This window comes from Monodon monoceros, unplaced genomic scaffold (assembly GCF_005190385.1).
Source record: "Monodon monoceros isolate NGI ecotype Baffin Bay Population unplaced genomic scaffold, NGI_Narwhal_1 Super_Scaffold_22, whole genome shotgun sequence".
Taxonomy (NCBI): domain Eukaryota; kingdom Metazoa; phylum Chordata; class Mammalia; order Artiodactyla; family Monodontidae; genus Monodon; species Monodon monoceros.
Window position 1 is genome coordinate 85,906,913 of NW_021703779.1, and position 26,788 is coordinate 85,933,700.

The window sequence follows — 26,788 nt, forward strand, 5'->3', positions numbered from 1 at the left end:
CATGCCGTGGAGCAACTAAGCCCATGCGCCACAACTACTGAGCCTGCACTCTAGAGCCCATGAGCCACAACTACTGAGCCCACGTGCCACAACTACTGAAGCCCACAGGCTTAGAGCCCGTGCTCTGCAACAAGAGAAGCCACCGCAAGGAGAAGCCTGCGCACTGCAACGAAGAGTAGCCCCCACTCGCCACAACTAGAGAAAGCCGCACGCAGCAACGAAGACCCAATGCAGTCAAAAATAAATAATAAATAAATAAATTTTAAATAAATAAATAAAGGTAATGCCTCCTCCTCACAGTCCTCTCCCACTTATAAATTCTTCCTTTTTCAGTTTCAAGTATTTAGCTGCTCATATTTTTCTAACTTAAAACTGAGCTCAACTCTGAATATCAGCTTTTCCTAAGCTAGATATAGGATAAATGAAACTATTAAAACTTTATAGTGTGATCTCCCCAGAGGTGCAAACTGTTTAATTATTTCCCCTCTCACTCCCAAAGTAAGATAATATCCAGCTGGGAAATGATCATTTACATAAAACAATACGTAGAAATTAAAACACTTTAATATAATATAAACATTTCCAGAATATAGACTGATTTTTATCAGTACTTTTTTAGAGCTCTTTAAAACCATATATCATCTTAGTTTACTATAGACTGTTTCATTTTCCACTTTCAGAAATAGAAAATACAAAAATACGCTGCAAATTAGATTTAACAAACAAACAAAAAATCAGTCTAAATCGCTTCACACGTTTTCCTTGGAGAAAATCAAGAAACATAAACAAACACACAATAACAACAATAAAATACCACCAACACTAACACAAACCCAAAGAAGGGATGGATTCTGTAATGCCTGGTGATTCATTTAAAATAAATTATCTCCCACAGGTAAGTAATTCACTATCACAGCAATTTGAAGAATAGAAGCAGAGACAGCCTCATTAAGGGAAATTACTTTATACACAGGAAACATGTAATTTTTCTTTCAATTTAATAAATGAGGAAAAATAACTTAAGGAAAAGGCATACTGAATACTCTTATTTCACTTGGCTTTTGTTAGCAGTTAAAGTAACTGTCCACTTAGGACAATTCAATAACATGAATTTAACAAAACCAAACTCTTCAACTTATTTCTTCAATTCAACCTAAGTGAACAAAACTGAAAAGTTCAAAATTCAAGAGAAGACTCATCCTAAAGCACTGACACCTTTGTCTTTTCTTCAACAGGCTTCCTTTTCTCTTATGTTCTTAGGTTCTTCTTTCTCAGAGACTAGGTTTAGGCTTGTCTTTTCTTTCAATTCAATTTCAATTTTTACACACAAAAAACTAAGCTTTCCTGAACTGACACTGACTGTATTCACCTCTCCTTTTCTTCATTGGATGTTCCTGTCTTTGTCTAAATTCCCCTATTCTTAACCGATTTCTCATTGGGTAAACAAAGCTAAAAGTTCAAAATCCAAGAATAGACTCATCCCAAAGCATTTCCTCTTCTGTCTTTTCTTCAACAGATTTCTTTTTCTCTTTCTTGTGCTTATGTTCTTCCTTCTCAGAGGGAACACCATGTCTTTTTTTCTTTTTTCGATGCTTAAGCTTTCCTGAACTGACTTTATCTCCCTCTCTTTTCCTTTTCTGGATGCTCTTGTCCTTGTCTAGATCTGTATCCCCATAACTCTTTTTCCTTTTATGCTTCGACTGCTCCTTCTCTGGCTTTTCTTCACCTTCCTCCAGGTGCCTTCTCTTCTGATGTTTCCGTGTATGACTTGCTTCATGGTCACTGGTATTGTTTTCTGAGGAGAGGTGCTTGTAAACTTCAGATTCTACACTGTATGGGCCAGAATTATTTTCCTGTTGACTAAGGCTCAGGGGTACTGGTTTTTCTGGGAAATAGTCTCTGGTGGGTTGACAGTAGGTCATAGAGTCTAATCTCTGTTTGCTGTCATGAGTTGGTAAGCAATGAGGTAACTGCTTTTCCACTGCCTGTGAAATACTATATGATACTGGGTAATTCTGGAAAGTCTCAAATGGGAGCCTCTGCTCAAACATTCTATGTCTGGGTCTGGAATCAACCATTTCTCTGTATTTATGCGTTTCCACAGAGCTCTTGCTTACATTTCTGAAACAAGTCTTTGGCTCTAGTCCTCTGGCTTTCTGCACTTTGATATAATCCTCAAGTTCATCTTGGAAAGAGTCATATGACCTCTTTGAATGAGCTGGTAACGAGTGAGGTAATTGGCTTCCCACTGGTGAAGTACCGTATGGTCGCTGGGAGTTCTGAGAAGTCTCAAATGAAAATCTTTGCTCACACATTCTTGGTCTGGGTCCAGAATCAACTTCTCTGTACCCATGGGTTTCCACAGAGCTCTTGCTTATCTTTCTGAAACAAGTCTTTGGATCTAATCCTCTGGCTTTCTGCACTTTGATATAATCTTCCAGTTCATCTTGGAAAGAGTCATATGTGTTCTTTGAGTAAGCTGGTAAGCAATGAGGTAACTGGTTTTCCACTGTTTGTGAAATATTGTATGATCCTGGGTATGTCCAGAAAGTCTCACATGGGAGTATTTGTTCAAACATTCTATGTCTGGATCTGGAATCAACTGCTTCTCTGTACCTGCAGGCTTCCAAAGAAGTCTCTTCCATCTTTCTGAAATAAGTCTTTGGTTCTGGTCCTCTGGTTTTCTGTACTTTGATGTAATCTGTACTTTCATCTTGGTAAGAGTCTGGTGGCTTCTTCGGAGTCTTCACTAGATTGGTAACAATGGATTCTCTGCAAACAAGACAGTAGAAAGTTCTTGTTACTAGATTATTTTATTTGGAATGTTTGCTTTGCTTTCAAAAATATTAGTTTGAAAAAACAAATACAACAGAGGCCCAAACAAAACTTTAAAACCTACCGCAATATAAAAGCTAAAAATTGTGACTTTTTGTATGTCAAAGAGAAGCAGCAGGGATAGTCAGATATCTCCTAAGCACCTCACAATGTTTTACACATAAAAAAATTTTCAGGCCTGGGATGAATGGAAATATGGGTACAAAGAAGCAGACATATTTGACACTGCTATAGTACTTAAAAATATAAAGCATGTTGGGATGTGTGGGAAAGGACCAATAATATTTAATGCCCTAAAGATGGTCTGATCTGAATGTCACATTGCTTTAAAAAAGTTTTGATTATTAGTTCCCTGTACAGATCTATAAATGTGACAGCTATTTATTCTGGAACCCTGAGATTTTAAAAAAGAGTCTAAATGAAGGTTAATTTGGTCAGTGAGACAACTTAGCTACTTAGTATTCAGACTCAATAATATAAATATTTTCCACTAAAATCATGTAACCGAAATAGTATGCTTTGATTTTAAAAGCAACAAAAAATATATACAATAGTTAAGTGCCCCACTGTCCCACTACCTGACTTATCCGATCCCCAATTGTCCACTCAATCCTCTCCTCCTTAAAATAACAAAACAGATTGGAATAAATGTGTATTGAGCTCCTATATGTGCCAGTCAGGCACCTTGCACATATTTTTATATTTCATTATAACCACTTTATGTCAGAGCTGTCCAAAGTTACATACTTGGCAGAAAGATAGATCTGGTATTCCAATTCAGTTCTAACAACAAGACCTTCTTTCTTAACCACTATACCTCATTGGAAGGATGATGACTGGATCACTGAATCTCTGGAACTAGCCAACCTTCCAGGGATTACAGGGATTATTTGAATTTATATGGTTAGCCTGAGAATGATCCTTTAGCATCTTTCCAAAGAAGGACAATGCTGTCTGGTCAGGAGGAGTGCCAGTTAGCCAGCTCTGTCAGTTACTATCATGGCTAGAGAACTCCCTGGGAGATGGAACTAACATACAATATGTTACAAATATCACCAACCATACCCAGGATCAACTCTTAGGGAACTAAATGCCTAGAAAGTTTGTAAAGTACATGCAAAGGTACTTGACAGAAGCCCTGGTCTTTGGTATCACAGGAGCATTTTGGCAAGAAATACTTACTTAATTTGATGTTCACTTCCTTGCATATGGGACCGGAACATTTCTAAAGATGTAAAGGTGATATTACAAATATGACAAACATAGGTTTTCATACTAAATGCTGAAAAAACAGAGAGTTCAAGTTTATAAGGTCAATAGGAATACACTTCGAATCACATAGCTGGACAGGAATTTACTAGAGATCATCTACTTGAGCCTTCCCAATTTAAAGCTAAGGCCCAGAGAGCTCAAATGACTTGGTCAAAGTCACACAGCATTAGTAACAAAGATAGCCTCTCAGAGCCCATGTCTCTTAATTTAAAGTCCAAAATTTTTCACACTACACCACACTGCCTCTCTAGCCTTGGCCTCTTTCCTAAGAAACTGCTATCTGCCTGTTTATTGTTGCTACATGAAAGTACAACAGACACTTCAAATCTAGCATGCCCAATCAATCTTTGCCTCTTAATCCCTCAACCAACCTCTTTTTTGTTTGCCCCTAATTCTCTTTCTACCCAACTAAAACTTGAAACATCCCAAAATATTAAAAACAAATAAAAGAAAATTCTTACTCTCTTACCTGAAATCACTGTAGTGCATTACTTTACCAAAAGTTATTTCTACAGACAGATTTTAGAAATGAGAGAGGTTCAGTGAGCCCCACTCTCAGGATAAATTCTGAAAGCAAAATTCTAAAACAAAACTGCTAGTTACCACTTCATAAGAGTCAAGAACTATAGAATAGATATACTAGCTACCTCTCTATTCTGATTCATAGGTAGAACAGGAAGCAGGTGACAGATTAAGTTTTATTTTCTTAATCTTATCACCTTCCACTTTCTCTTTGGTCTGAAGAAGCAAATTAATAAATTTCATAAGCTAAATATAAAAACAATCCCACCCTAAGGAAGCGGCAATAAACTGATGGCTGCAGAGATTTTTAGGGTCAGGGAAGACCATCTTCTTTTAAATCAAACAGCAACTTAATCATTTAAAGGCCACTAAATTAATTATTACTAAATGTATTGGCCTTGTCTAAGCAAAGATTATTCACAGAAACAGGAGATTATTGTCAAGTAGAAAGAAAGAATTTGACTTTAAAGAACATGAGGACTACATTCACTATTGACATATACTCTGTGGTGGGCCCAGGAGAGCTCAGCCAGTTATGTCAAAGTCTAAATAAATAATTCTTCAAAACTATCCTCTCTTCCTGTGCTCTGATTTTGTTCTTGCCAAGTCACTTCTGATTATAATTTGGTTTCCCATATTACTGATACAAAAAAGAGGATACCCTAGATGATAGGTATTTTTTTAAAAAACCTCGGAACTGGAAATATATATTCCTCCTCCTACCATAAATCAATACCAGAATGACAGTGTATAAAACTACAATGTTTCCCAGCCTTCTCTGGCAAGAATCACCTGGAGGTCTCGAGAGGAAGGCCTCCCACTAGCAGCCGTGAGGCTGTTCTTGAGGAAGGCTGATTCCAGCACAGTCATGGCTGCAGCTAGAAGGATTCCTGGACCAAGCCACCGTGGTGTAGCAGCATTCTTTGAAAAACAACGACTGAGCCAGTGACCATGTGGATGAAAGGCTCTTGGTGCTGCAGCAAGGAGTCAGTGCTGTGCCTCTGAGGCGGGAGAGCCAACTTCAGGAAACTGCTCAACAAGAGACCTCCCAGCTCCACATAATATTAAATGGCAAAAATCTCCCAGAGATCTCCATCTCAATGCCAGCACCCAGCTTCACTCAATGACCAGCAAGCTACAGTGCTGGACACCCTATGCCAAACAACTAGCAAAACAGGAACACAACCCCACCCATTAACAGAAAGGCTGCCTAAAATCATAATAAGTCCACAGACACCCCAAAACACACCACCAGACGTGGAACTGCCCACCAGAGAGACAAGATCCAGCCTCATCCACCAGAACACAGGCACTAGTCCCCTCCACCAGGAAGCCAACACAACCCACTGAACCAACCTTAGCCACTGGGGACAGACACCAAAAACAACGGTAATTATGAACCTGCAGCCTGCAAAAAGGAGACCCCAAACACAGTAAGATAAGCAAAATGAGAAGACAGAAAAACACACCGCAGATGAAGGAGCAAGATAAAAACCCACCAGACCTAACAAATGAAGAGGAAATAGGCAGTCTACCTGTAAAAGAATTCAGAATAATGATAGTAAAGATGATCCAAAATCTTGGAAATAGAATAGACAAAATGCAATAAACATTTAACAAGGACCTAGAAGAACTAAAGATGAAACAAACAACGATGAGCAACGCAATAAATGAAATGAAAAATACGCTAGATGGGATCAACAGCAGAATAACTGAGGCAGAAGAACGGATAAGTGACCTGGAAGATAAAATAGTGGAAATAACTACTGCAGAGCAGAATAAAGAAAAAAGAATGAAAAGAACTGAGGACAGTCTCAGAGACCTCTAGGACAACATTAAATGCACCAACATTCGAATTATAGGGATTCCAGAAGAAGGAGAAAAAAAGAAAGGGGCTGAGAAAATATTTGAAGAGGTTATAGTTGAAAACTTCCCTAATATGGGAAAGGAAATAGTTAATCAAGTCCAGGAAGCACAGAGAGTCCCATACAGGAAAAATCCAAGGAGAAATACACCAAGACACATATTAATCAAACTGTCAAAAATTAAATACAAAGAAAGCATATTAAAAGCAGCAAGGGAAAAACAACGAATAACACAGAAGGGAATCCCCACAAGGTTAACTGCTGAACTTTCAGCAGAAACTCTGCAAGCCAGAAGGGAGTGGCAGGACATATTTAAAGTGATGAAGGAGAAAAATCTGCAACCAAGATTACTCTATCCAGCAAGGATCTCATTCAGATTTGATGGAGAAATTAAAACCTTTACAGACAAGCAAAAGCTGAGAGAGTTCAGCACCACGAAACCAGCTTTACAAAAAATGCTAAAGGAACTTCTCTAGGCAAGAAACACAAGAGAAGGAAAAGACCTACAATAACGAACCCAAAACAATTAAGAAAATGGGAATAGGAACATACATATCGATAATTACCTTAAATGTAAATGGACAAAATACTCCCACCAAAAGACACAGATTGGCTGAAATGGATACAAAAACAAGACCCATACATATGCTGTCTACAAGAGACACACTTCAGACCCAGAGACACATACAGACTGAAAGTAAGGGGATGGAAAAAGATATTCCATGCAAATGGAAACCAAAAGAAAGCTGGAGTAGCAATTCTCATATCAGATAAAATAGACTTTAAAACAAAGACTATTACAAGAGACAAAGAAGGACACTACATTATGATCAAGGGATCGAGCCAAGAAGAAGATATAACAGTTGTAAATATTTATACACCCAACATAGGAGCAACTCAATACATAAGGCAAATACTAACAGCCATAAAACGGGAAATCGACAGTAACACATTCATAGTAGGGAACTTTAACACCCCATTTTCACCAATGAGAGATCATCCAAAATGAAAATAAATAAGGAAACACAAGCTTTAAATGATACATTAAATAAGATGGACTTAATTGATATTTATAGGACATTCCATCCAAAAACAACAGAATACACATTTTTCTCAAGTACTCAGGGAACATTCTCCAGGATAGATCATATCTTGGGTAACAAATCAAGCCTTGGTAAATTTAAGAAAATTGAAATCGTATCAAGTATCTTTTCTGACCACAATGCTATGAGACTAGATATCAATTACAGGAAAAGATCTGTAAAAAATACAAACACATGGAAGCTAAACAATACACTACTTAATAACGAAGTGATCACTGAAGAAATCAAAGAGGAAATAAAAAAATACATAGAAACAAATGACAATGCAGACACGATTACCCAAAACCTATGGGATGCAGCAAAAGCAGTTCTAAGAGGGAAGCTTATAGCAATACACGCCCACCTTAAGAAACAGGAAACATCTCGAATAAACAACATAACCTTGCACCTAAAGCAATTAGAGAAAGAAGAACAAAAAAATCCCAAAGTTAGCAGAAGGAAAAAAATCATAAAAATCAGATCAGAAATAAATGAAAAAGAGATGAAGGAAATGATAGCAAAGATCAATAAAACTAAAAGCTGGTTCTTTGAGAAGATAAACAAAATAGATAAACCATTAGCCAGACTCTTCAAGAAAAAAAGGGAAAAGACTCAAATCAATAGAATTAGAAATGAAAAAGGAGAAGTAACCACTGACACTGCAGAAATACAAAAGATCATGAGAGATTACTACAAGCAACACTATGCCAATAAAATGGACAAACTGGAAGAACTGGACAAATTCTTAGAAATGCACAACCTGCCAAGACTGAATCAGGAAGAAATAGGAAATATGAACAGACCAATCACAAGCACTGAAATTGAAACTGTGATTAAAAATCTTCCAACAAACAAAAGCCCAGGACCAGACGGCTTCACAGGCGAATTCTATCAAACATTTAGAGAAGAGCTAACACCTATCCTTCTCAAACTCTTCCAAAATATAGCAGAGGGAGGAACACTCCCCAATTCATTCTACAAGGCCACAAGCACCTTTATACCAAAACCAGACAAGGATGTCACAAAGAAAGAAAACTACAGGCCAATGTCCCTGATGAACATAGATGCAAAAATCCTCAACAAAATACTAGCAAACAGAATCCAACAGCACATTAAAAGGATCATACACCATGATCAAATAGGGTTTATTCCAGAAATGCAAGGATTCCTCAATATACGGAAATCAATCAATGTGATAAACCATATTAACAAATTGAAGGAGAAAAACCATATGGCCATCTCAATATATGCAGAGAAAGCTTTTGACAAAATTCAACACCCATTTATGATAAAAACCCTCCAGAAAGTAGGCATAGAGGGAACTTTCCTCAACATAATAAAGGCCATATATGACAAACCCACAGTCAACATCGTCCTCAATGGTGAAAAACTGAAAGCGTTTCCACGAAGATCAGGAACAAGACAAGGTTGCCCACTCTCACCACTCTTATTCAACGTAGTTTTGGAAGTTTTAGACACAGCAATCAGAGAAGAAAAGGAAATAAAAGGAATCCAAATCGCAAAAGAAGAAGTAAAGCTGTCACTGTTTGCAGATGACATGATACTATACATAGAGAATCCTAAAGATGCTACCAGAAAACTACTAGAGCTAATCAATGAATTTGGTAAAGTTGCAGGATACAAAATTAATGCACAGAAATCTCTTACATTCTTATACACAAATGATGAAAAATCGGAAAGAGAAATTAAGGAAACACTCCCATTTACCACGGCAACAAGAAGAAGAAAACACCTAGGAATAAACCTACCTAGGGAGACAAAAGACCTGTATGCAGAAAACTATAAGACACTGATGAAAGAAATTAAAGATGATACAAACAGATGGAGAGGTATACCATGTTCTTGATTTGGAAGAATCAATATTGTGAAAATGACTATACTACCCAAAGCAATCTACAGATTCAAGGCAATCCGTGTCATATTACCAATGGCATTTTTTACAGAACTAGAACAAAATATCTTAAAATTTGTATGGAGACACAAAAGACCCTGAAAAGCCAAAGCAGTCTTGAGGGAAAAAAATGGAGCTGGAGGAATCAGACTCCCTGACTTCAGACTAGACTACAAAGCTACAGTAATCAAGACAGTATGGTACTGGCACAAAAACAGAAATATAGATGAATGGAACAGGATAGAAAGCCCAGAGATAAACCCATGCACCTATGGTCAACTAATCTATGACAAAGGAGGAAAGGATATACAATGGAGAAAAGACAGTCTCTTCAATAAGTGGTGCTGTGAAAACTGGACAGCTACATGTAAAAGAATGAAATTACAACACTCCCTAGCACCATACACGAAAATAAACTCAAAATGGATTTGAGACCTAAATGTAAGACCAGACACTATAAAACCCTTAGAGGAAAACACAGGAAGAACACTCTTTGACATAAATCACAGCAAGATATTTTTTGACCCACCTCCTAGAGTAATGGAAATAAAAACAAAAATAAACAAATGGGACCTAATGAAACTTAAAAGCTTTTGCACAGCAAAGGAAACTACAAACAGGACGAAAAGACAACCCTCAGAATGGGAGAAAGTATTTGCAAACAAATCAATCAACAAAGGATTAATCTCCAAAATATATAAACAGCTCATGCAGCTCAATATTAAAAAAAGAAACAACCCAATCCAAAAATGGGCAGAAGACGTAAATAGACATTTCTCCAAAGAAGACATACAGATGGCCAAGAGGCACATGAAAAGCTGCTCAACATCACTATTAGAGAAATGCAAATCAAAACTACAATGAGGTATCATCTCACACCATTTAGAATGGGCATCATCAGAAAATCTACAAACAACAACTGCTGGAGAGGGTGTGGAGAAAAGGGAACCTTCTTGCACTGTTGGTGGGAATGTAAACTGATACAGCCACTATGGAGAACAGTATGGAGGTTCCTTAAAAAACTAAAAATAGAATTACCATATGACCCAGCAATCCCGCTACTGGGCATATACCCGGAGAAAATCATAATTCAAAAAGACACATGCACCCCAATGTTCATTGCAGCACTATTTGCAATAGCCAGGTCATGGAAGCAACCTAAATGCCCATCGACAGACGAATGCATAAAGAAGTTGTGGTACATATATACAATGGAATATTACTCAGCCATAAAAAGGAACGAAATTGTGTTATTTGTAGAGACGTGGATGGATCTAGAGACTGTGATACAGAGTGAAGTAAGTCATAAAGAGAAAAAGAAGTATCATATATTAATGCATATATGTGGGAGCTAGAAAAATGGTACCGATGAACTGGTTTGCAGGGCAGAAATAGAGACACAGATGTAGAGAATAAACGTATGGATGCCAAGGGGGGAAAGTGCTGGGGAGGAGGGGCTGGTGGTGGAATGAATTGGGAGATTGGGATTGACATGTATACACTGATGTGTATAAAACTGATGACTAATAAGAAGCTGCAGTATAAAAAAATAAAATAAAATTCAAATAAATAAATAAATAAAATTATAGACTAATATCCAGCATGAACACAGACTAAATGTTAAATTAAAAAAAAAAGTTGCAGGATACAAAATTAATGCACAGAAATCTCTGGCATTCTATACACTAATGATGAAAAACCTGAAAGTGAAATCAAGAAAACACTCCCGTTTACCATTGCAATAGAAAGAATAAAATATCTAGGAATAAACCTACCAAAGGAGACAAAACACCTGTATGCAGAAAATTATAAGACACTGATGAAAGAAATTAAAGATGATATAAATAGATGGAGAGATATACCATGTTCTTGGATTGGAAGAATCAACATTGTGAAAATGACTCTACTACCCAAAGTAATCTACAGATTCAATGCAATCCATATCAAACTACCACTGGCATTTTTCGCAGAACTAGAACAAAAAATTTCACAATTTGTATGGAAACACAAAAGACCCCGAATAGCCAAAACAATCTTGAGAAAGAAAAACCGGGCTGGAGGAATCAGGCTCCCTGACTTCAGACTATACTACAAAGCTACAGTAATCAAGACAGTATGGTACTGGCACAAAAACAGAAATAGAGATCAATGAAGCAGGATAGAGAGCCCGGAGATAAACCCATGCACATATGGTCACCTTATCTTTGATAAAGGAGGCAGGAATATACAGTGGAGAAAGGACAGCCTCTTCAGTAAATCATGCTGGGAAAACTGGACAGATACATGTAAAAGTATGAGATTAGATCACTCCCTAACACCATACACAAAAATAAGCTCAAAATCGATTAAAGACCTAAATATAAGGCCAGAAACTATCAAACTCTTAGAGGAAAACATAGGCAGAACACTCTATGACATAAATCACAGCAAGATCCTTTTTGACCCACCTCCTAGAGAAATGGAAATAAAAACAAAAATAAACAAATGGGACCTAATGAAACGTCAAAGCTTTTGCACAGCAAAGGAAACTATAAACAAGACCAAAAGACAACCCTCAGAATGGTAGAAAATATTTGCAAATGAAGCAACTGACAAAGGATTAATTTCCAAAATTTACAAGCAGCTCATGCACCTCAGTAACAAAAAAACAAACAACCCAATCAAAAATGGGCAGAAGACCTAAATAGGCATTTCTCCAAGGAAGATATACAGACTGCCAACAAACACATGAAAGCATGCTGAACATCATTAATCATTAGAGAAATGCAAATCAAAACTACAATGAGATATCATCTCACACCAGTCAGAATGGCCATCATCAAAAAATCTAGAAACAATAAATGCTGGAGAGGGTGTGGAGAAAAGGGAACACTCTTGCACTGCTGGTGGGAATGTTAATTGGTACAGCCACTATGGAGACCAGTATGGAGGTTTCTTAAAATACTACAAATGGAACTACCATATGACCCAGCAATCCCACTACTGGGCATATACCCTGAGAAAACCATAATTCAAAAAAGTCATGTACCAAAATGTTCACTGCAGCTCTATTTACAATAGCCCGGAGATGGAAACAACCTAAGTGCCCATCATCGGATGAATGGATAAAGAAGATGTGGCACTTATATACAATGGAATATTACTCAGCCATAAAAAGAAATGAAATTGAGCTATTTGTAATGAGGTGGATAGACCTAGAGTCTGTCATACAGAGTGAAGTAAGTCAGAAAGAGAAAGACAAATACCATATGCTAACACATATATATGGAATTTAAGAAAAAAATGTCATGAAGAACCTAGGGGTAAGACAGGAATAAAGACACAGACCTACTAGAGTACGGACTTGAGGATATGGGGAGGTGGAAGGGTGATCTGTGACAAAGCGAGAGAGGGGCATGGACATATATACACTACCAAACGTAAGGTAGTTAGTGGGAAGCAGCCGCATAGCACAGGGAGATCAGCTTGGTGCTTTGTGACCGCCTGGAGGGGTGGGATAGGGAGGGTGGGAGGGAGGGAGACGCAAGAGGGAAGAGATATGGGAACATAAGTATATGTATAACTGATTCACTTTGTTATAAAGCAGAAACTAACACACCATTGTAAAGCAATTATACTCCAATAAAGATGTTAAAAAAAAAAAAAGAATCACCTGGAGTGTGAGTTTAAAATACAGATCCCTAGACCCCCTCCTCTGGAGAATATGATTCACTGGGACAGGGATTGTGTATTTTAACAATACCCCAGCTAATTATTGTCAGAGGATGTGTGGAGAAAACCACTAAGGGAATACCTTTCCAGTTCCTTGGTTATTTTTCTGCATCTTCCAATTTTGTTTTTGGTTTTCGGAGTCCCTGATTTGAAGCTGATCACCTCTGAAGACTCTGGACTTCCTGCAAAGCTGAGGACTAAATCCAGGACTCTGCATGCTCATAACAACCCTTTTCAGGAAATTATTACTAACCTTATTTAACAGGTGGGAAAATTAAGGCTCATATTCACTTGGCTAATACCATGTATTTTGAGGGCGCCCAAGTTATGCAAGATAAGGAGGAATCCTTGTTTCCTCTAGACTAGTGGTTCTTAAGGTTAGTTACACATTGAAATCTTGTGGAGAACTCTAAAAATATTCATGTTACAGCTCCACATAAGACTAATTTAATCAGAATCTCTAGGGGTAGAACCAGGCTTTCTTACTTTTTGAAAGCACTCTAGATGATTTTTCTGTGCAGACACTGTTGAGCACCACTGCCTAGATTATCGAGTCAATGATCTTCAGTATGATTATAAACTCAGATTATATTTCAGAGGTTTTACATATTTGTTTAGTGCTTATAGAGTATATTATATATAATGTTCTCCTCAGTTCCTCCTTAGTTTCTTCACAAATTATACCAGAAGATTATAATATAGGCAATACAGTAGTTTAGAGCAGCTGCAGGTCACATATGAAAGATCCAGAGGCAGTTCTGGAACTATGGTCTGCTTTCTATTACCTTAGCCCTTGTCTTTTTCACACACTGATGTTCTTTATCTTTTTCTAGGATATAGACATCTCAGAAAATAATATATAAAAATGGTGTAAACCCTTTCTGTGAAGACATGAAGTCTATTTATTGGCCCCAAGATCAAAATTCCTGGTCTGATCCTACTGAAACCTGCCTCTACTATGCTCCTTACACTGTCCATTCTCCTATCTGAGTCTGCTCCTTGGGCCTGTCAAACTGTCAAACTTTGCTCCCCTCAGCCCTGCTAGGATTCCGTTTCTGACTTCACCCAGAAACTCAAGCTTCTTTGCAACCTGTAACTTTCAGAATCATCCATAACCTAACACTTGTGGAGCCCACTTTTCTCCTAATCACAGCCGTACCTCATAACTCCCTGGACTAAGGTCTTTGTTTTCAAAGGATAGATTGAGGAACTGCATATCTTTATAGTCTAACATTTTGGTTCTCAATCTTGGCTCTATATCATAACCTCTTGGGGAGTTAAAAAAGAGAAAACAAAACACTAATGTGTGGGTCCCAGGGATTCTAATTTAATTGATTTTAGCGATGGCCTGAGCATTGGGATTTCTAAAAGCTGCCTGCATGATTCTAGTATGTAGTCAAGAATGAGAACCACTGATCTAATATCTTAAATCAACTGAGAGCTACATGCAAGCAAAAATGCAACTTAATGTGGCATTTAGCTTATGAAGAAAAATAGAAAATGTCCAGTTTACATGTTTTTAAATTACGGCAGGAAAACAAAATATTTCAAGAAAGCTAACATTTGTTGATGACCTATTCTGTGATGGGTACTGTATATACTGCTTCATTTCATCCTCTTTCAATCCTGTGAAGTAGTCTTATTTTCATTTTATACCTGAGGAATCTGAGGTGCAACTGGGCAACTGACTTCAAACATTTCTCCAAATCTATGTTTATCCCACTACACAACACTGCCTTTCAATAAACAATTATCAAATAATGAGAAAAAACATATACTCATTCCCATATAAAGCACTGAGAAGGATATTGCAGAATAAAATACAATCCCTTGTCTCAAGGGGGCCAATTCAGTTAAGGGACTATAATTAATGCAACTGTCAATGAACAGTAATACCCATGAAAAATCAGAGGAAGGGGAGAATACCAAGAGCTAGAGAAGTGAGGGAAGTTGTGATGGACTTTGGAGGAAAAGAAGGATTTGAATTGTAAGGAAGGCAGTTAGGGAATTCCAGGGGATGAAAACAATATCAATATTCTGAAGAGACAGAAATGAGCATGATGTGCTGAATTCAAATAACCTGTTCAACCAACACTAAACACCTCTGTGGCACCAAGCATCATGCTAGATGCTAGAGGTACAAGATTAATAAATTGGGCAGGCTGCTCACAAATCCAAGTGAGAAACAGACACATGAACAGAGGATTTCAATCTCATTTGGTAAAAGGTAAGACAAGTATGCTTAAGAGGTATGGGAATTCAATGAAGCAGAGGCACTTAGTACAATATGGGAGCCTGAAGAGGGCTACTGGAAGAGATGATGCCTTAGTTAAACTTGGAAAAATGAAAAATAGTTAACGGTTAAAAGAGTTGAGAAGAGTACTGTAGGCAGAGGAAATAGCATGAAAAGAACACAGAAGTGTTTACAGTAACTAGTTAAAATTCGGAATTGTTGCAGAATAAAATATAAGGGGATGAGATGGGAGAGGCAAAAGTATATCACATCAAAGAGACTTTTATATTATGCTAAGGAGCCTAGATTTTTATTCTGTGGGCTGGGAAACCTTGAAGTGGTTTAAGTAGTAAGTAACATGGTCAGCTGTGTGTTTTAGAGAAATCTCTCCTCTAACTGCAATATGGAGGGTAATTTTAAGAGGAGCAAGCCTGGAAGTAAGGAGACCACAGTTACATAAGGCAAGAGATGAGAGGGCATGGGCTAGACAGGTCACAGTAGGGGTAGAGAGAAGCAGGGATATTGGTGAAATACTTACCATTAAAACAGACAAAATTTAATGACTGAGTGAATGTGAGAGATAAGGGAGAAGGAGGAATCTAGAGAAGTCTAAAATACCTCTCAGCATAGTTTGGTGACTGAGTGGGTGGTGATCCTAACTGAAATTGGAACTTCATAAGGAAGTACTATTTTAGGAGGTGGGATAATAAGCATTGGTGAGTTTGAATTTGGACACACAGAGTCTGATATATCTGTGAGATTTTCATGTAAAGGTGTCCAATAGGCAGTTAGATATGGGAATTTGAAAGGCAGAAGATAGGTTAATTTTGGAGAAGTCAGGGGATGGGGGTTAGTTAAGACAATCAGAGTGGGTGAGATGTCCTGAGGATAATGTATGGGTGGGCATAGCAACACCAACATAATGATAAAAACCCTGGAGAGCACCACTCTTTAAACTAGATGGTAGAGGAGGAGGGGGACCATGAAAAATCAAGAAGTAAAGGACAAAGTTGTAAGGATGAACAGGAGAGACTGATGTCAAAGGAGGAAAGTTTAGTGAATGGAGTAAAGATGGTCATTGGATTTAGAAATTTAGAAGTCACAATAACCCTGTGAGGGACAGTTTCAGTGGAATGGTACAGTGGTGGTGTGGAGGGCTGGGGGAATGTGTGTCAACAAATGGTAATGAGTTCAGTGAATATCAGTAAAGACAGTTAAGAGTATATTTGAAAAACAAAAACAACAACACAACAAAAAAAAACTTGGCAAAGAAGAGAAGGGGAAAGTGTAGTAGTTAAAGGGAAACTCAAGGTTAAGGGATTATTTGGTTAAGGCAAGATACTTGGTATCCACATTTGATGGCCACATTTTTCTTGATGAAATAAGGAATAAGCTTGCCTGAATGTTGTGAGGAGGGGGAGTGTTGAACAGTAGAAGAGAGTCCTGGAGAGTGGTGTAGGCTTAAAAATCACTGCTGAAAGGAAAGTGAAGGAAAAGTATTAAGTAGGACTAAAAGGCCACAGAGATTGGATACTAAGACTCTGTAGAGGCACCCAATCTCTAGCCTTATATAATTCTCCATAGCATCACTCAGTGTTCTGAATGTAAAAGTAGAACAAGTGGACTGTGGAATTGATCCTGGGTTGAAATCTTGCTACTAGGTAGTGAGAGAATAACAATGAGGTATAAGTAAAGCCTTCCAGAAGGTGGTTACAGCATTAAACTGTGAGATGATGGTAGTGAAAATGCAATGGAAGGATAAAGGAAGAAAAAATAGTTCTAAAAAGACCTGATAAGACTGTGGACGGATAGGAGATAGGGAAATTTAGTCAAAGATGCCCTCAAAGATTCAAGTGTGGGTGACTAATAAATAGTGGTACTACTGGCAAAGAAAGAAAACTTGGTAAATTTAAGGTGGTTTTAGGGAAGATTATTAATTCAGTTTTAGATATGCTGAGTTACAGGTGAAGGTGAGACATCTAAGTGCAATAATGGGGCTAGAAATTCGTAAAATAAACAAAACAAATACAGTAAATTAAAAATACATACATATTTTATTTCCATATTGTTATGGTAGCCATTCCTGTGCTAATAAGATCTGGACTGAATGAGGGACATGAAGAGAGCAGTAAGAATGATGAAGAGAAAGGGAAAGAGATTAGATATAGTAGAAACATATATAAACCATAGCAGATAGAAAAGAAGGCAGAGACAGAAAGAAGGGAGAAAATGGGTGAAGAGTGAATATAGTTAAAGTGGCACAGGTTAAGCTGTTTTTGTCTTACCGCTTGCTCACTTATAATATGGGCTTCTGCTGTAGCTGTTCTTTGCAATTCTCATTTGCTACTTTAAATTCTCCAGCTATTTTCTTAATCCTCAAATGTTTACTGTTATCAAAATGAAATAGTCAAGGCAGTGTTGAAAATCTGTTCTTTGAGCTTCATCTTCAGAGGCTAGTATAAAATGACTTCAATGACTGGATTAAATTATGCTGATGATCAGCACTCGCCTCCACAGCCAGATAAAAATTTCACCAAAATCCTTCTCTCAATCTAATAACCTTGAAACTTCAGAGTACTAAAATGACCCTCCTTTCAGAAGTGACCAAAGTGCACACATTTCTCATGGCTGACACACTTCTCAGTTCCAATTTACCTAATGCCACAAACTAGAAGCCACTTATTTCAGATCACCCTCAGCATAGCGATGGGAAAAATACCCTAACAAGTGGAAGTCTGTCATTTCTCCAAACATCTACGACTTTCAGAAGCCCTACCACTTCTATTTCTACACTAGCCTAAATCAACGTTCTTTAAAATCCTAGATAAAAATACAGATCTCTATGTAACTTTTGGGGACATGTTGAATCACATTAAGCAGAAAACTTAATAGTACAAACACAGGGTTAGCACTCAATAAATAAAGGTTAATAGTTCACTGATTCATATATTAAACTAATCTCTATTGAGGTAGGCCTACTCTGTGCCAGTTTCTATCTCTAGTACTGGAAATATAGATGAGTTAGATGAAGTCCCTTCCCTCAAAGACCTTACATTCTAGTGGGAGATAAAGACACAGGGAGAGATAATTAGATATTCAGGTTAAGGAAGCACAGAATATAAGCCTTGAAGGAAGTGAAAAGGCTTGAAAGAAGTGAAATGAGTAGGAGTTGGTCAAGAGAAGAGGGACAGGAAGATGTTCTAGGCAAAATGGCAGCATGAAGGGCACAGAGACAAGAAATGGGGTAATGGTTTCTGGAAACCATAAGCAGTTTGTAGATTCTGACCCACATAAATCATAGCAGGAAGTAGCAGGGAATAAGCCTGGAGAAGGAGATAGGGACAAGATGGTAGAGAGCTATGAAGCTTAGATTTTTATCCTTAGAAAATAGAGAAATAAGGACTTTTAAGCAGGGGAATGACATGAAAAGATGTACACTTTAGATGAAACACTCTAGTGGTTAAATTGAGGGTAGATCTGGGGAGACAAAACTGATGGCAAGGAGAGTAGTTAGAGGTTGTGGCAATATTCTAGAACAATGCTTCTCAAAATTTATTGTGAGTACAAATCACCTAGGCATCTTGTTAAAATGCAGATTCTGATTCAGTAGGTCTGCAGTGAGGCCTGAGATTCTTTTTTCTAACAAGCTCCCAAGTGATGTTTATAATGCTGGCCACAAACCACACTTTGAGTAGCAAAACTCTAGAAAAGATGTTGAGGGCCTGAACTAGTGTGGGAAAAGCATGGCTGGAGAAAAGGTAACAGTAAGATTCAGGAGGTAAAACAGTCATGGCTTGGTGCCTCATTAGATATAGGAAGTGAAGTAGATGGTGCTGTGGGATTTACAATTAACTACAGGTTTCTACTTTGAATGACTGAGTGGATTTGAAATGGCTATGAGGTATACAGGTGAAGAGGTAGCTGCTCTTTGAATATATGAATCTAAAGCTTTGCAGAAAGGTCATAAGCATACAGATGACAGATGAAATCAGAGGAACAGATCAGATCATGTTATAGATTAAGGTCAAGAATGGAACCATGGGAACGTCTACATTTAGACAATGAATTTAAAAAAGAGCCCCCAAAGAAAACAGAAAATAAATAGAAACACGGGAAAAGAACAACAGCATAAGGAGTTACTAATGACAAAGAATAGAGCTTCAAGGAGGGAGTAATGAACATTTTCACATTAAGCAAAAAGGTCTAGTAAGGAAAGAATTGAAAAATAATGGTGAGTAGAGGAAAAGTGGGTGGAGAAGAGAATATGAAAAGGGAATAAAAATACTAGTAGTGAGATGGTGCCTGTGGGGGGAAAATGAAAAAACATATGGTTAGAAGAGCAAGTGGATCACTCCAGTCAGGATCAGAATCTTTATTGCACCTGAATTCTTGCCACTCTTTCTCAGCTCCTTTGTTCATCCTCTCTCCTTCCCACTGCTATCAATCTAAATCATATACTTCCTCTATAAAGCTTTTCTGAACCATGATGTTTGGCTCCTCTGGTTACCAAAAATATGTACACAAAAATCCATGTCTGCAGCCTCTTGCAATGAAGTATTATTAACCCAATTAGTTATACACTTGCCCCTTCAGGGAAAATAGTATATCTTCATTTGTATTCCCAAGAATAACTAGCCTAGCAACTAAGAGACACTTAAGTCATACTTAGTGACTGAATGATATAACTACATGATACTAATTTAAAATACTTCCTTATGTACCTATGATATAACATGAAACCGTGGTAATACCTGTATTTTATTAGTAAGTGTCATCTAAACCTTTCTGGGTCTCATTTTCTAGAAAACCAACAGACAGACCTATATGGGCTCAAAAGTCTTTATCGAAAATTCTATGATCCCATGAGTATTATAAACCTTGTATTCAGTAAAAGCAAAATAGTATATACATAAGCCAGATATGTTTAATAAAATATAAACTTTCTAAGAAAGAGATTTGGGATAATTTTACTATTTACCATTTGCATCTGATTTTGCTGGAAGAGGTTTCTCTCTTATCTTGTCTACAAACTTCTTCTTAGCTTCATTTCTTTTGTGTTTTTTCCCAACATAATGTTGTTGGGCCATTAATGGACCATTAAAGGAAGCAGGACAGAGCTTACAATACTTGTTTGGATTATTCAAATCCAAAGCACTGCTGGAAGAGGAAGGCGTAGTCTCGTCTTTAATCCCACCTGGAGGAGGCTTGACAACAAGGGGCTTCAGAAAAGTTGACTCAGCAGAAGTAGTAATAGGCACACCTGCTGAAATAGTCATAATGAAAAGTGATCAACAGGTGTCCAGCTATTAGAGCTGCATTCATTATAAAGTATTAGGGAAAGTTAGAGTTTTTTTAAAACCTACTATCTCTGGACTTTTTCCATATAGGGCTGTTGGATAAAGGTACTCAGGCTAAAAAGAATTTCCTTCTGTGAGAATAGAAATTTGAATACAAGTCTGTCACCAAGTTTCTCCAACAAAGATACAGGAAAGAATATTCAGCATTAGGCATGTATTTCAAATGAATTTTATTCATCTGAAAAATCAATGAAGGCATAAGAAATGTCTTAGGATGGTTCTTGAAATTAGTGAGGGTAAAAGAGATGGTACCAACTTCTAAGTTGGTGTCTTTCTTGAGTAGCAAAGTAAATCACCTATTCAGTCCAGATTTGTGGTGTCTGTATCAAAATAAAATTTATGCAGTTGTTTAAGGCTATAAAATTATGTTTCCACATTTACAGTTATTTCAGAGCTCTTTCATTTAGTCTCCTCTCTGAGCCCAAATTTATGAATTTTGGGAACTAAAGATAAAGCTTTACAAGATGCTTTCTCTTGTAGGGCACACTGATTCTGTCCCTCTTGACTGACAGGCAGAAAAACAAATATACAAAAATTAGAGAAACTAGAATAAATTTAAAAATAATTCTGGTTTCATTTATTAAGAAAACTATATGTTTTAATGCTGATGAGGCCTACACTATGAGTTGGAAAGTAATGTTGGTAAAATTTCCATGCTAGACATGCTTTATTCCTAAAGTGTTGAAGCTAGTGAGAATGTGGTAAATTATTTATTCCAGAGAATTGATCATCTTATTTTTTGTTCTGGCACACATTTTCAAAATACAGGCTGGGTTTTCCAGGGTGTACTCTGCCACTTCAGGCCAGAAGTGAGATCTGTGGGTCAGTTCTCTCATGCGCTGGCGGCCCAACATCACTGGAAGGAGGAAACAGCAACGTTTTACAGTTCTCTGTATCTTTGGCATCTAACATAAAATAAGTACTCAATAACTGCTGATTGATAATGCTAGTAGTACCTTTTCTTTATATTCATAGGAAGAAAGAAATGAGCAATCTGGTAGAAGAAGATTCCATACCTTTTTTTTTGGCTATAGTTATAGTCAGAAAATGCTGCAACATAACTATATTATGGTGAAGACACTGGTCTGAACACACACTATGAGATAATGTTTTGGAAAGTACTAAAGCAAAAAAAGAAGAATGAGATAGATGCCAAGGGGAAGAAGTAAGAAGGAGCTAAGACTTTATAATTTGATTAGAAACTGGAGAGTTCAGGTTGCTTATTGTTCTTTCTTTATAGCAACATAGCAAATAACTTGCTTTTATTTGGATTTAATAAACTGAAAAGGAGAGGTCACATTTCTTAAAATTCAGCTAGCAATTATGATCTCTATATTAAATTACAAGGATACAGAAAGAGATTAACCAGGCAGAAAAAGAACCAAGTTACTGTGGCAGAGTAAAAGTCTCTCCAATAAAAAATGGATGGCAGAGATGGTAGAAAATTATAGAGAGACCCTGTATTGAAGTCAAAGAGGTGAATGTCATCTTACCCATCTCTGGCTGAAATCCTGATGGAGATACCTGATCATGCTCCTCCATTAATTGCTTCAGTTTTTTAGCATGGAATTTCCCCACATAGTGAGACTGAGCAACAACTGGTGAGCTAAAAATCATGTTGCAGAGATCACAAAATTTGTTTCTGTCCACTACTTCACTCCTATGCATCTGAAATAAGCAAAATCTTGTTAGAAAGATTCAATAACTCAAACTTTCGAATTACAACATCAACAAAGGCCACTCACCTGAAAATTCCTAACATCCATCTTCATTTTCTTACCAGGCACTTCATTTTGTTCCCCATGCATTTGAAAATAAAACCTAACATTTTGAGCATGTTTTTCACTCTAAAAATATATAATATGACTTTGTTTATTCAATAACAGAGGTACCCCAAATTTACACCTCTTCAAATTTGAGGACAGTACCCGTGAATTGAAATATATTTAATGTGTACCAAGTTTACGAAAAGGCTTCACATGCTTTCAAATCTCTAAATCTCAATTAAAATGAAAATAATGCTGTAATTTAGAGTCCAATAACTTCTAGGTTTTTGTTTTTGACAGAGACTCCTAGATTTTTTTGCCTAATATCAAACTTATTCTTCTTCCTTAGTTACACATCTTAGGCAATATACCCAGCTAAAAGACTGCATGTTCCAGCCTCCCTTTCAGCAAGACGTAATCTTGTGACTCTATTCTGGCCAATAAGATGTAATCTGAAATGCTGGGTAGAACTTCTGGGAAGCCTCCTAAAAGGATGGAGGATGAACCCTTCTTCTAACCTTCTTCCCTCCTGCTTCTGGAATTAAGATTTAAAGGTCATCTGGGACTATGGGGGATCTTAAGGACAGAGGCTAGTTCATCAGAGTAGAAAGAGAGAAAATGCCTAGATCTCTGATAATGTTATGGAGCTGTCACATCAGCCCTGTACTGCTTACCTCTAAAATTCTTTTATGTGAGGAAATTAACTCTTCTAGGTTAGGCACATTAGAAAAATCTCTGAACAAATGTGGAACAAAATACGTAATAACGAAAATGTTGGTGTAAATAGAAGGGAAACTAACATTCCTGAACATATACTGTGAGGCAACTACTTACCCTCTCTCTACAGCATTTTAAATTGTGAAATATATACATATAGAAAAGCACAGGAAATAATATAGTTGAAGTACATACCCACTGCCCAGTTTTAACATATACTATTAACATTTTTCTATATTTGTTTCAGATCTCCTTTTTAAAAGAGGTGAAATTTTACACATACAGTCCTATCTCCTCATGCCAACAATCCCTCCCCTCCTCAGTCTCTCCCGATAGGTAACCACTATCTTAAAGTTGGTCTATATCATTTCCTCTATGCTTCTCTTCCTTTACTAGATATGCATGTACCCATAAACAGTATTATGTACTACTGTCATTTTTTTAATTTTATGAAAATGGAATCAGTCTATTCATATCCTTTTCAACTTTTTATAACTCAATATTATGTAAGATTTGCCCATATTGATACATAGAGCTCTAGTTCATTCATATTACATGCTGCATAATATTCCACTCCATATGCTACCCATCAAGTTACCTACTGAAGGCAGTTATGTTTCTGTTTATTTTGCTATCACAAGCATTTCTGCACTGAACATATGTAAATATATCTCCTAATATAATGTCCAAGAGTTTCTTTAAAGTAGACACCTAGATATGGACTATTTGGCTTATAAGGTATGAGGGTTTTCAGCTTTAATAGGTATTATAAAATTTCTCTCCAAAGATGTTGAAGCAAGCAACTATATTCCAATAAAAATTAATTTAAAAAAAGATGTTGAAGCAGTTTACAACTCCAAATGTAGCATATATGAGTGATTTGTCTTCCTATATTCTCCTGAAGTGTTAAGTGCTATTAGATTTCAATTTTTGCGAGAATGATAGTTTTGATAAGATAGTTAGTTCATTATCACTTTAACTTGCATTTCCCATATGATCACTTCTGAAGTTAAGTATCTCTTCTACAGCCTGTTTATAACACTTTCCCATTTTTCTATTGGGTTGTTTCTTGTTCTAATTGATATATAGTTCTTTATATATTCTAGATACTAATTCTTTGTTAGTTATATCGGTTATAAATAGCACTCAATCTGTGGCTTGTCTTTTAACTTTATAATGAGCTTTTTGTCATATAAATTTTCCCTACCAGGTATCATGGCATATTTTAAAGCTATACTAATAAGGTGAAATTATTATAGAGACAGGTAAACAAAGCAATACAATAGAACATAATAACATTATAAATATATATATATATATAAATTAACTTATGATAGAGATGCCACTACAAATCAGTGAGGCAAGGATGGACTGTTTAAATAAATATTGCTGGGATACCTGGTTATCTGTATGGAAAATAATGTTACCACCCTCCATATGTGAAAATCAATACCAGATGGATCAAACACTTTAACCTAAAAAATAAAGCTTTTAAAAGTATTAGAAGAAAACAGAAATATCTATATGACAAAAGAACAAAGAATGGTTTCTTAAATATGTAAGTATAAATACAAAAGGAAATATTAATAAGTGCAACCTTATTAAAATTCAAATCTTCTGCAGTACTGTCCTATTTTACATGAACAATAAATACTATGCTGAGATAGTCTGACACTATTAACCAAGCTGTATACTAAAGAGAAAAAAAATCACCTTTTCAAGTAGGATATTTGCACAGAAGTGCTTTCAAATATACGGAAAGTCATGTATAGTTTTGATTTGATTATTTAACAAGCTTAAGTACCAAACTTACAGATGGCACTGAAATTTAAATTTAAAAATATGCTACAACATTAAATAACATAATGCCTTATAGCCATTAAACTATTACAGAAAAGTAAAACGATGTAATGATAGGACAAAGTGTTCAGAATATGTTCTTATATGAAAAAGCAAGTGCAAAACAACATACAATTCTCTTTTGTAAAAATATGTCTGTGTGTTTAGAAAGCATACTGGAATCATATAAACTAAACAGAAGTTAATTAAATGATGCTTACTTACAAGCAACAGAATTATGATTGATTCATATTTTCTCATATTTTTGTATATTTTCTACACTGAATAGTACTTCATAAGCCCATAAAAGTAATTTTTCAAATTTAAATTCAAATGGTTCCAACCACAGTTATCACAGAGCCCCTTGATTATATGTCTCTCTTTATTAACTCTAAATCTTTGAGCTTTGGGGTCCCAGGATATGCTAGGCACAGTCACATATCTGATTTCACTTAATTCTCACAAGTATAGTAAGAGAGATCTTATGCCCCCATTTTGCAGGCTCAAGAAACATGCTCAGAGAGGTAAAGTGATTTGCCCAGGGTTTCACAACAATGGTGGAGTTAAGACTTGAATCTACGTCCTTTCAATCCACAGCCCACACAATTTCACTATCTGTAATTACAGTTAATTGAATCCCAATAAACATAAGGACTGAAATATAGTTGCCAATAAGATTAGCAATGGGCAAAACAAGATGAGGTGTTTAAAAAAGTAGAACTGGCATTATATATCTTTTAAGTAAATGTATCTAGTACTTTTGTTAACACGGATACCAGATATGAAAATAAATCCAATAGTTCATAATATGATATAGAAATGGGAGACAACACTAAAAGAAAGGAAAGAACACTGGATATGAAATTAGAAGAAATCATTTTTAAGCTTAGTCATGCCAAGATTAGCTATGCAGAATCACTATCCCTCTGGGTTTCAGTTTTCTAATCAATAAACTAAAGAAGTAAGAACATTATACATTCCTCTTTTAACTCTAGAATTCTATGGTACTGTGCTTAAAAACATGTAGCTAAATCAAGTGCAAGACGAGTTCATTTTGTTTTTATCCTTCATTTACTGTAAAGGAAAACTCTGGAGTTCAATAATATCCCTTGATTCACATTAACTGTTTCCTACACAAGCTTTATAAAACTTCCCTTATATTTACTACAAGGACACGAAGGATATAGTGGCTTGATAGATACAAATGGAGGCAGAATGATGTGAAGAAAAGAAAACATGCTTTGGAGTCAAAAAGGCTAAGTTTAAACCCGAATTCTCCAAACTTAAGCTAGTAAGTTACTGTCCCTCTCTGAGCCAGGTTCCTCATCCATCAAAGGGAAATAATACACAGGGTTCTCATAAGAATCAAAAACAGATAATATATGAAGTTTATCTGTTATATTTAAAAACCTATTTTAGATTCTATTCCCAGTGTTTTTAACCTACCTCATAACGTGAAATCCTTTGTGATTCAAACTGCAGCACCACTCCACATATATTACAAAAATTATCTGTAAAAAGTTCAGTCTTTTCCTGTTCTTTCCAAGTCATATCTATGAATAAAATAAAGGGTAATGAGATTATATATCACATAAATGAATATTTAGAAGTATAATTTTCATTCTTCAACTACATATTGTTTCATATACCACCTCAAACCTGAGTGCTTGTGAGGCT

At 36.5% G+C, this 26,788-nt stretch overlaps 2 protein-coding genes across 5 annotated transcripts in view; both read right to left on the minus strand.

The window, feature by feature from the left end:
• NXF3 (nuclear RNA export factor 3) overlaps positions 1-26,788 on the minus strand; it is a 1,139,741-nt gene that overhangs the window by 52,983 nt on the left and 1,059,970 nt on the right. The window lies entirely within an intron of this gene.
• Positions 587-26,788, minus strand: part of ZMAT1 (zinc finger matrin-type 1) — a 41,019-nt gene continuing 14,817 nt past the window's right edge. Inside the window, exons 2-10 of one of the 4 annotated variants that reach the window (XM_029240089.1) lie at positions 26,558-26,664; positions 22,535-22,636; positions 22,283-22,457; positions 20,627-20,692; positions 19,289-19,734; positions 14,147-14,150; positions 4,577-4,688; positions 4,018-4,117; positions 587-2,772 (exon numbers count right to left, since the gene is read on the minus strand). In XM_029240089.1, the coding sequence (XP_029095922.1) occupies positions 1,458-2,772; positions 4,018-4,109 (1,407 nt within the window). In that variant the 5' untranslated portion in view covers positions 4,110-4,117; positions 4,577-4,688; positions 14,147-14,150; ... (3 more) ...; positions 22,535-22,636; positions 26,558-26,664 and the 3' untranslated portion in view covers positions 587-1,457. Of the gene's footprint in view, positions 2,773-4,017; positions 4,118-4,576; positions 4,689-14,146; positions 14,151-19,288; positions 19,735-20,410; positions 20,696-22,282; positions 22,458-22,534; positions 22,637-26,557; positions 26,665-26,788 lie in introns of all 4 variants that reach the window. The other 3 variants (XM_029240090.1, XM_029240088.1, XM_029240087.1) reach the window with 3 other exon arrangements.